The sequence below is a fragment of the Arachis ipaensis genome, chromosome B05 (genome assembly GCF_000816755.2).
Source record: "Arachis ipaensis cultivar K30076 chromosome B05, Araip1.1, whole genome shotgun sequence".
NCBI lineage: Eukaryota > Viridiplantae > Streptophyta > Magnoliopsida > Fabales > Fabaceae > Arachis > Arachis ipaensis.
This window is the reverse complement of record NC_029789.2, coordinates 144770051-144781437: the sequence shown is the minus strand read 5'-3', so window position 1 is coordinate 144781437 and position 11387 is coordinate 144770051. Positions and strand designations below refer to the sequence as shown.

The 11387-nt window shown below is 31.5% G+C and overlaps 1 protein-coding gene across 5 annotated transcripts; it reads left to right on the top strand.

The window, feature by feature from the left end:
• On the top strand, positions 1937-3720 carry LOC107642194 (peroxidase 47-like). 5 transcript variants are annotated; one of them, XM_016345496.2, is made up of 5 exons: positions 1937-2247; positions 2374-2401; positions 2569-2687; positions 2768-2930; positions 3193-3720. In XM_016345496.2, the coding sequence occupies exons 1-5, from the start codon at positions 2080-2082 to the stop codon at positions 3570-3572; spliced, it is 858 nt and encodes a 285-aa protein (XP_016200982.1). In that variant the 5' UTR covers positions 1937-2079; the 3' UTR covers positions 3573-3720. The 5 variants fall into 5 exon arrangements, with proteins under 5 accessions (XP_016200982.1, XP_016200981.1, XP_016200983.1 ...); XM_016345495.2 differs by having other exon boundaries at positions 1937-2250; XM_016345497.2 differs by having other exon boundaries at positions 1938-2247; positions 2599-2687.

Genomic DNA, 11387 nt, shown 5'->3' with positions numbered 1-11387 from the left:
CAAGAGGCAAGATGTCTGGAATTGAAGTCTTATATAGGGTGAAGATGAGTCTCAGAAGTCTGCAACACGACATAAAAGGGAAAGCACTACAACAATTACAAGATACTTACCTGGACGGGTCAATGGACGGTCAAAAAGACCTATGGCCTAGGGCCTAGGCTGGTGACTTCCATTGCACTTTAGAAGGGTGTCCGCTTAAGGTCTACTCAAGTGGTGAAGCCTACGTCATAATTTGTGGTAATAGGGATTTACGTTTGCAGTCTCTGTATAAGTGAAGTTTAATGTTTGTTTATGTAATTTAAATATTTTTTTAAACATTAAATGAATGTAACTAAAGGTTTTTTCAAATATTAAATTTATTAGGATTTTGTGCCTCATTAGTATAATTATCTACAGTGATTACAATTTATTTTTTTATTGGACAGTTTGGACTCACCTAAAGTCTTTTAATTTTTTTCATATAATAAATTTTTTTTCTCAAGAAGCACCATTTTTTCTGATCCTGTACGAATGAGTTAACACTTAACAGTTCAGAGATGTTTATTTTATCTCGAGATTTTTACCATCAGCAATGGCAAGTTTAAACTCAACGATAATTTAGTAATAGTTGTTTATTATTTCTTTATTTTCCAGAGGCTTCAAGAGTTAATACAACATTTTTTATCCGATTATTTTTTTCTAGAGAGTACACGAACTATTTTTGTACACAAAGCAACACAAATGTTGATATTTTAATCATAAAAAAGGACACAAATGTTGATATTTTAATAATAAAAAAAGGTTCGAAATTTGCTTAGAGTTTATGGTTTCACTTTCTTGGTTACAGTAAACTATGCTAATTATTGGTATTTGATTGCTTGGGAGACTCTAAATTTGTTATTCAATGTCATGGTTGAATAAAGTAGTGGAGAATTTGGGTAAAAGATGTGATGGAAGGAAGACAATTTACATTCAAGTATCACATCGAAGGAATATCTCGCTGACAAAGCTGTCATGCAGTATAAAATGAAAGGCACGACGACAATTGCAATATACTTACCTGGACGGGGTCAATGGGTGATCAATAAGGCTCATGGCCTAGGGCAGTGACCTTCATTGCACTTAGAAGGGGTGCTGCTCTAAGGTCTACCCAAGTGGTGGAGCCTACGTCATAATTTGTGGTAGTGGGAGCCTGCGTTCGCGCGGTTCCTACCAATAATTTAGTTAAACCATTTATGTTATCTATAGTTATGTGGATTTGGAAGTTGTGTTTAGCTCGATTCATTTCATCATAAACATTTTTCTTGAATTATGTTGGATAAGTAACTATTGTCAAGGATGATTGATAACTAGTTGTTTGTTTGCAACCTTTAAACTTTATGGACCATACAAGTTTATCATTACATTTCAAATTAGGTAGATGATATAATTTAGGAGGAAGAAAAAAAAGCCAACCATTACATCCAATGTTCTTCATTTAACTGCTAAGATCACAAAGTTAAATACACACACAACAATACTCTTATTCTTATGGGAGTGGATTTTTCCACACACTAACTGATAATATCAATCTTCTATTATATTATTTTTAAATTTCTCTCAATTTTTATGGACCATTTTCTATCACCAAAAAAAAAATTCATGAGGATAGAAGGTAATTTGAAAAAATAATGACAAAAAATGGTATTGGCACTATATTTAGTTATTTACACTAAAGCTTAGTTGAAATTTTGCTAGCATGTAACTTGTACACCTAACACCAATCAAATCAAACTAATAATGGGACCAATCCTGAAGTGTCGTTGTAAATTGTAGAAGACAACTTTGGTTCTTACTTTTGGAGGAAACAATCTCCCTAACATTCATCGATGTTGACAGGAGACTGCATCTAATAATGACATATGGTTTTCAGCTAATAGTTTCTTTGTTGCATATTTGCAGAGAGATTGGAAGAAAACTTGTGCTAATCAATCCCAAAAATATGGCCCTCAATTACATTGCAATATACAAATTAAAAAATTCTATAATGATTAGTAGTGTCAAATTCTAGTTCCTCCTACACAATCCATTTTCTTGGAGAATAATCATTCCTTCATTTTGATGGAATTGTTCCGACTAGAAATGTGCTACCTAACTTTCAATACTGTAAATTCCTTCTCATTCTTATTCCATCTTATCATCATTTCATTCAATCATACTAAAAGTATAGCCTCAACAACAATCAGGTCTTATCCTATAGGCAAAGTTGGCTACATGGGTCATAACGCCGTAGTATCCTACTATCTTAACCCTTGTGTATTTCTTGAATTGCATTTGTTATGTACTACATGTGTATCAAATAGTAAGATATGCCTGGTTGACTAATGTTAACTCTCTTTTTTCAATTTTTAAAAGGTATATCAGAATGGAGGTTTGCAAATTGGTAAGCTTGTGTCTTTCTTACTCTTTATTACATTGAGTTATATAGCATGTATATTTAAGCTTTTTTGGAATGCCTCAAGCCATGGTTTTGTGGTTCCAGAAAACTAAACCAAACATGTTAAAATTCTATTTGATTTATGCTTAAAATTAGCTGTCATATCCATTTAGTTTTCCTTTTGAGAGGCTATGAAATCATAGATGACATCAAAGAAGAGCTTGAAAGACAATGCCCTGGAGTTTCATGTGCTGATATTCTCGCTTTAGCTGCTAGAGATGCAGTTTTCTTTGTAAGATCAACCTACTTATATATTTTTCTACTTACCATTAATTTTATACTAATATATATTATGAATGGCACAATGAGCAGGCAGGGGGGCCAGTTTATGACATACCAAAGGGAAGAAAAGATGGAACAAGGTCCAAAATTGAGGATACCATTAATCTGCCATCTCCCAACTTCAATGCTTCTGATCTCATCAAGATGTTTGGCCAACATGGCTTTTCAGCACAAGAGATGGTGGCTCTCTCTGGTAATTAATATACATATATGTCCCTATGCTTCTATTTCTATCTATACATGCTTCTTGATGAATAATGAATATCATAATTCAGTGAAACTTTTGACAAAGGCTTCTAAATTCATAATTACTAGCTTTCACTCTGTCATTCCTTCTGTTACAAAATATCTATATATTAAACTATAAATGCATATAATTTTCAAATAGAATAGTTGATAGAGATTATGCAACAAGGAAGCATTTTTAATAATGTTTTGTGGTTTTGAATTTTCAGGGGCTCATACAATAGGAGTAGCTAGGTGTTCTTCTTTCAAGAACAGGCTAACAAAAGTGGATCCAAATTTGAACTCAGAATTTGCAAAGACACTGTCCAGAACATGCAGTGCCGGTGACAATGCTGAGCAGCCCTTCGATGAAACAAGGGATGATTTCGACAACTTGTACTTCGACGCTTTGGTCTCCGGCAATGGGGTTCTCACATCTGATCAAACATTGTTCACTAGTCCAAGAACTAGGAATTTTGTCAACTCTTATGCACAGAACCAAGCCTTGTTCTTCTTGGATTTCCAACAAGCCATGGTCAAAATGAGCTTGCTTGATATCAAAGAAGGTTCCAAGGGTCAAGTTAGAGATAACTGCCGCAAAATAAATTGAATTGGAGGATCTAGCTATGCCTTATTTAAAACAAATATATGATCTATGTATTTATATATCTATGGTTTGATAAATATTACATTAGCACTGATGAACATAATTGACAATTATTAACAGTTAATATAGAATTGAATAATTTCTCCAGAAATTTTGTAATTTCATTGAAATTGAATATGTTACATACATCTGAATAGTACATTGTTCCACCAAGATTGGTATCGACTATATGGAAACTCGGCTTATGTAGGTTATGCCTCCTTAAAAAACCCCTATGGACAAAACCCCTGGAGCTTGGGAAAAAATCCAATAGAGGAAAAAGAGTACATCAACCTTGCATAATTTAAGGAATAATGAAAAAAGAGCTCAACAATTTTTATAATCTCATACAACTAAGCTCTAGAATAAAGAACACCCTTGGAGTCGGCAAGAAGAAGGTGAGTGAGTTCCGGCGGAGTCCTATTCAGAAGAGAAAACGCAGAACTCGAACAAGAACCTATTTTTGCCAGAAAATCAGCACACGAATTTGCTTCTCTCATGACATGGTAGATAGTGACATCCCACTCAAGAAGCATGAACTGATAAATTTCTTCCACAATGTCTGCGAATTCTGGGAAATCTTCGGCATTGTCATGAATAATCTCGAGAGCCACCATGCAATCACTTTCACATTCCACCTTTCTATATCCAAACTGCCACGCCAACCACAAACCATGGCGAATAGCTACTAGTTCCGCTTCAACGCTGCCGGCGAAACCAATATGACTGACAAATCCGGTAATGCAGTTGCCATCTTGATCTCTAAGTAAGCCACCACATCCGGCTCTTCCTGGATTTCCTCTTGAACTTCCATCCACGTTGAGTTTGATAGCCACTTCAGACGGTGGAACCCAGCGAACTAACATCCTTTGTATACAAACACAGTAAATTGTCAAACTAAACACAACTATATCTGATCTTGGTTGCCATATTCAAAGATGCTATTATAATTTTGCAAGGATTTTGTAGTGTGTACATAGCTAAGGAAAACCAATGGCAAAGAGAAAAACATGTGGGCACCAAAACCACAGGACTTCAATTTAGAACGAACTTGATCATACATATGTGAAACATTTTTGTATATAAAATGGTACATGTTCGTAGCCAAAATAAAAATATTAAGTAATAATAAAGAGATTATTTACTTGATTTTAGACTGGGTTGGATCACTGATTGAGAGGAATAGAATGATGTGATGAACAAAAACAAGAACTAGAACTTGAGTGGGTTGTAGGTTGATGGTATAACTGTAAGCGAATGAAATGGTCAATTATTTTTGTACAGATTTATAGAGATTCATTGTCGCATCTTATATTGTTTTCAGTGAAGGGTATCAGGCCTCAGTTGGAGAGGATGAGGAAAAAGAGGGATTTGAGATGAGGTGAGAGAAGAGAGGATTTAAGAGTGTGAGCTTCAGATTGTAATTGTATTCGTTCAATAACCGTTTAAACTGCATTGCTTAAATAGCACAGAGTAACTAACTGAACTCTCACGTGTAACTAACTGTTGACTCTCAAGTTATTTTATTTACATGTCTAGTATAGAAATTTATATACCGACTGAATCTCCATTTTGAAGTGGTATCTTTTTTTTGCCGATTTAGGAAGAATAATTTGGCAATATATATTTTCGTTACGTAATTTGAGCGACGAATCATTACAAAATGTGTCCCCCTTATAATTACTAATTTTCCTTTTGCTGTGTACTAGCAGATAAGGTCTAACATAAATAATAAATCTAATAAAAAGTCTAGAGTCACACTACGGTACAGATGTAAGGTATAGAAATTCTCCCTGAAATTTTTGTTTATGGACACATGTCTTTACTCTCTCTCTTGTAGCAATCAGAGCTTGTGACCATGGCTGTGGAAAGGCTGGCTTGGCTAAAATCATATTTGAGTGATCATATGTAAAAATTTGATAACTTAATTTATTTTTTATTCAAGAGTTTTAAGAGTTTTGTTCAAGAATTTTTTTTTTGCCTAATAACAATTTTATAGTAATATAAATTTTTAATGGAGGTTTATCAAAAAAGTTATTTTTAACAAAGATTATACGTTTTTTTAAATACATTTTCATAAATAAATATCTACATAATTAGTTAACAGTACCATAAATTTCTAAAAATAACTAGCAATAATTACAATTTTAAATTAAACTTTAAATAATAATTTTTGGATTAGCAATGTATTGGATAATAATAGAGTAGAATTTAGATTTTATCCTAATTCTATCCGCGTGTTTAAATTATTTTTAAAATTCAACTCTGTTCTATACTTCTATTCGCAAGCTAAGGATCTTTGAACTCTAACCATACTGGTATCTTAAGGTTCTCTATCTAAGTCTATCTACAATAAATTATTTTTTTAATCAAACATAATATTTAATTATTTCTTAATTCACAAACACACTGATTTAGTATCTTATTTTTTGTGTATATTATTATATCGAATATAAATAAAATAAATTTAGAGTCAATGCATCAAATATTAGTATATCAGTACAGACAAATGTTAGTACACTTTAAAAAAAAATAAAGAATGTAGTGCTCTGTAAATTTAACTTGCTATTAAAAGTAAACAAAAAGAAAAGAGAAAACAAAAAAATAAATAAATAATAAAACATCATAAACTCTAAATCTAAAACTTTAAAACGTAAACCTTACAAAATCATAATTGATATGATCGTTATAAATTGGTCATACCTTATAATTCGGCCAAAAATGTTATAAATTGGTTATCAATAATGATCATCAAAGCAGATATCAAAATGCTCAAATGCGCTATTATTCTCCGTTAATGGCAAAATTACTCGGAGACTCAACGGGGGTGAACGCAGATTGGATCAGATCGGATATGACCAAAATTTCGATCCGATCCACACTAAAATCATCAGATTGGATCGGATCCAATATCCGCAGTTTTTAAGTTTGATTCCGATCCGATTCACACAATTGCGGATTGGGTCGGATCGGATATGTACGCAAAACACAAAAATTACAACATATATGATAATTATTAGTTGAAATAAAACATAAAAAAATATTTACTTATTTATTTCTTTATTTTTGTGGATACGCGGATATGTGGATTGGATATGCATACATACACAAAATCCGCAATCTGATCCATATCCGCAATTTTCGGTTCAGATTCGGATAAACACCGCGGATATATATCCAGCAGAACCGCCGCTTAGCAGCGGTTTATATGAGGACTAGCGGCGGCTTTTAACCGCCGCAAAATGAATTACCAGCGGTTCAAAAACCGTTGCTGTATAGGGCGTAGACATTTGATTTTGCTGTGGTTTCGTTGAACTGCTGGCACAACCGCTGGGAAACCACTTGATTGGCGTCGATTGATTTAGCGGTGGTTTGAAACCGCCGCTATTTGGCCAACAGGAAATTCGGCCGCATTTTCTGGCGGTTTTGAACCGCTGCTGTTCTTTTGTATTTTTTAAAATGTATTCTCCGCTGCTATCCGATTTTTCAAAAAATTTAAATTTATCTTCGGCCATTTGATAACTGCAGCTATTGTTTCGTCTAAATGGCCGCAAAATGACTGTATTTTGCACCGGCAATCAACGCTCTTTTAATTACTGAATTATTTTTTTTGGTTATTTTTTGAATTTTTTCTGATATTAGAAAACTTAATTATTTTGTAATTGAATGAATAAATTGATGGGTGAACGAATAAAAATCAAAAGAAAGGGTAAGAATGTTGTTCAAATTATTACAACTTGCAAAGCCTATTATTCACTTATTGACTTGAGCGTCGGAGTGATTTTTACAGATATCCACCCTCTTATTCTCTTATTGCCAACGTATAACTCATCTCAACAAAAAATTTGCAGAAATTTATCGACAAACGAGCTATATAACCACCAACCTCCATTAAAACAATAATAATTATAACCCTAAACTAAAACCCAAGTCTTATACTCTTAAATCTTAAACAATATAAGCTAAAGCTTACTCAAGTAGTTCAAACTAACTTTAACCAATTTTCTTATTGAGATCGTAGAAGATATTTTAGTTTACATTTTTAGAATATTTTAATTTAATGTATTTTGATTTTTGTTTATTTAATTACTAGATTGGGCCTTATGTTTATGGGCTTTAGGTTTTCTTTGTTTTAACCTAATAAGAGGTTATAAATACCTTCTTAGCTATTGTAATCGTAGAATAGAATTTTTAGAGGTTTGTAAACCCCTTTTCGGTTTCGTGATGAAACCATGGTGTACACAATTGAGGTTGAGGAGTCCCTCTCTTGTTGCATCGGGGAATTGGGTAGAAGGTTGAGGAGTCCCTTCGATACAATTCCCAAACTATGGCGTTGACAAGTTAGGTTGAGGAGTCCCTTTCTTGTTGCGTCAAGAAATTGGATAGAAAGTAGAGTGATTCTCTTTGTATTCAATTTCAACCTATCCTTTTTTGTTTTTATTTCAATTTCAATGTATCTTTTCTATTCAATTTCAATTATTGTCTTGTTTATTTCTTTTATTTCCGTATCATTTGGTATCAGAGCTCAGGTATTAGATTAATTCTTATTAATCTATATTTGTTCTTCTTTTATCATAAAAAAAAGAGTCCAATGTTTGTCGCGTCTTTCTTTTTGTTCTTGTGTTCTTGTTTTCGTTTGCGTTTCATTATTGTAAAAAAAAAAAAGAAGAAGCATAAAAGTGAAAAAAAAAAAAAAGAAATTATCTTTCTTATAATTATTGTCCTTTTCATATATTATTTTTTTCCACCTACAAGATTCGAGGACGAATCTTTTTTGAAGAGGAGGAGAATGATACGTGCTTCAAATGTTCGTGATATGAAGAGTTCAAGAGTTATTTAGAAGATATTTTAGTTTACATTTTTAGAATATTTTATTTAATGTATTTTGATTTTGTTTATTTAATTACTAGATTGGGCCTTATGTTTATGGGCTTTAGGTTTTCTTTGTTTTAACCTAATAAGAGGTTATAAATACCTTCTTAGCTATTGTAATCGTAGAATAGAATTTTTAGAGGTTTGTAAACCCCTTTTCGGTTTCGTGATGAAACCATGGTGTACACAATTGAGGTTGAGGAGTCCCTCTCTTGTTGCATCGGGGAATTGGGTAGAAGGTTGAGGAGTCCCTTCGATACAATTCCCAAACTATGGCGTTGACAAGTTAGGTTGAGGAGTCCCTTTCTTGTTGCGTCAAGAAATTGGATAGAAAGTAGAGTGATTCTCTTTGTATTCAATTTCAACCTATCCTTTTTTGTTTTTATTTCAATTTCAATGTATCTTTTCTATTCAATTTCAATTATTGTCTTGTTTATTTCTTTTATTTCCGTATCAAGATATCTAAGTCTTTTTGTCCAATAAATAAATTCTTCGAAAAAACTTAAATGTCGTACAAACACAGTGAATTGTCAAACTAAACACAACTATATCTGATCTTAGTTGCCATATTCAAAGATGCTATTATAATTTTGCAATGATTTTGCAGTGAGTACATAGCTAAGGAAAACCAATGGCAAAGAGAAAAACACGTGGGCAACAAAACCACATGACTTCAATTTAGAATGAACTTGATCATACATATGTGAAACATTTTTGTATATAAAATGATACATGTTTGTAGCCAAAATGAAAATATTAAGTAATAATAAAGAGATTATTTACTTGATTTTAGACTGGGTTAGTCCCTGATTGAGAGGAATAGAATGATGTGATGAACAAAAATAAGAACTAGAATTTGAGTGGGTTGTGGGTTGACGGTATAAGTGTAAGTGAACGAAATGGTCAATTATTTTTGTACAGATTTAAAGAGATTCTTTGAAATGAAATGATTTGTCGCGTCTTGTATTGTTTTCAGTGAAAGGTACAAGCCCTCAGTTGAGAAAAGAGAGGATTTGAGAGTGTAAGTTTCGGATTGTATTCGTTCAACAACTGCTTGAGCTGCATTGTTTAGATAGCACACAATAACTAAATGAACTCTCAAATAAAGGAGGATATATTATATGGAGACCACTTTTATAAAGACATTTTAAATATTTTTTTTTTTTAAAAAAAATATTTATATATGTCATGATATTATTGGACATCTTTGTTAAATCGATTAATAATTTATTTTTTAATAAATTAGAATAAAATCAGTTTATTATAGCAATGATAATGAACCTAATTGTCTGCACTATAATTATTAGATTCGATTTGATCCGACCGATTTACCAATCTAAACCGAATAATGTTTAAATTTTTTGATAAAAAGATAAATATATTCCTGATTTTTGTTTTAGAAAAATAAAAAAAATGATCCAGTGGATTATGTAAATTAATCGGTTCGACCAAATCTAATAACAATTAAATTTATTATTATTGTTATAAAAAAATCGATTTTATTTTAATTTATTAAAAAATTTAAAAATAATCGATTCATTAATACGTCCAATAATAATACGACATATAAGTGTCTTTACAAAATATGTTTTACGCATAATATGCGAACATCCTCCATATTATATAGATCTATCCACTATATTGTTCTATATGGAATTTAAGATGCTAACAGCCGAGTATTTCAGGTTAAAAATGTCGGCAATTAAAACATGAAGCATTTAACTTAGCTATTGTGTAGTGTGTACACTATTTTTTAGATTGCAGAATAAATTTGATAAATATCAATATCTATATGAAAAGAAAAATCGATGTATATATAGAAAAAAAAAGTTGTGAAGGGAACGGAAGTATAATTTTAATTAGTGTGAACTCAATTATGTGCAAAACTTCAAAAACGTTTAGTGGATATTAGAAAATCATATTTTTAACTATAAGGGCGAATTTATCTATTTACTTCTATTTAATGTAATTGGAATAAATTAAAGTGGACTGCTGTCCATCACTTATTTTCCCTCCAAAAGAAAACACATTAGTTATAGAAATAGTCAAAGAATTAATTATAACTCATTATTATTGATTATTTCTAATACTCATTAAATTTTTTAATTTTTCCATGCGATCGAATTAAAATTCTTTCATTTAAGTTTATACCTATTTTTTATACTTATTTCAACAAATTAACAAAACTAACTATTTCAAGTAAATAAAATATCGGTAAGATTAGAAAAATAATAAAATATTAGTCTAAAGTCTAAACAGTATTTAACATTCGTTAATTCTAACGACAATGAGCTGTTTTGGGCTAAGCTTTTGTTATAAAAAAGATTCTAGACCTTATGTTTAAATCTAAATCATCCGTTTTAAGTAATTATCGGAACAAAAATATATATTGTAATTCTAATTTTGATAATATTAATATTTTTTTATAGGGAAAATTAACTGCGAATGAAATTTTTTTTATTAAAAATAGAAAAATTTAAACTGTAACCTTTAAATAAATATGAAAAGACTATATTATTTGAATTATAATGCTAAATAAATATGAAGAGACTATATTATTTGAATTATAGTTCGTTAGCACTGAATGTAAGTTAGTGTTGTCAAAGTTGAATACTTGAATCAATGTACTAAAGACACCCAAAAAAAAGTTGAATGTAGTATATGATAAAGAGCCAAGATCAGTCGAAGAATGTCGACAAAGAAGTGATTGGCCAAAATGGGAAGCAGCCATGAAGGCTGAATTAGACTCACTTGCAAAACGTGAAGTCTTTGGACCTGTAGTTCGTACACCTGCAGATGTAAAACCTGTTGGATACAAATGGGTATTTGTGAGAAAACGAAATGAGAAAAATGAAGTTGTGCGCTACAAAGCCCGACTTGTGGCACAAGGTTTTTCACAAAGGCCCA

Bases quoted from the DNA above. Each gene is read 5' to 3' on its own strand.
- LOC107642194 (XM_016345495.2), top strand. From the start codon at position 2,080: ATGGAATTGTTCCGACTAGAAATGTGCTACCTAACTTTCAATACTGTA. The intron at 2,402-2,568 runs GTAAGCTTGTGT...ATATCCATTTAG, and splicing joins GAATGGAGGTTTGCAAATTG to TTTTCCTTTTGAGAGGCTAT. The intron at 2,931-3,192 runs GTAATTAATATA...TTGAATTTTCAG, and splicing joins AGAGATGGTGGCTCTCTCTG to GGGCTCATACAATAGGAGTA.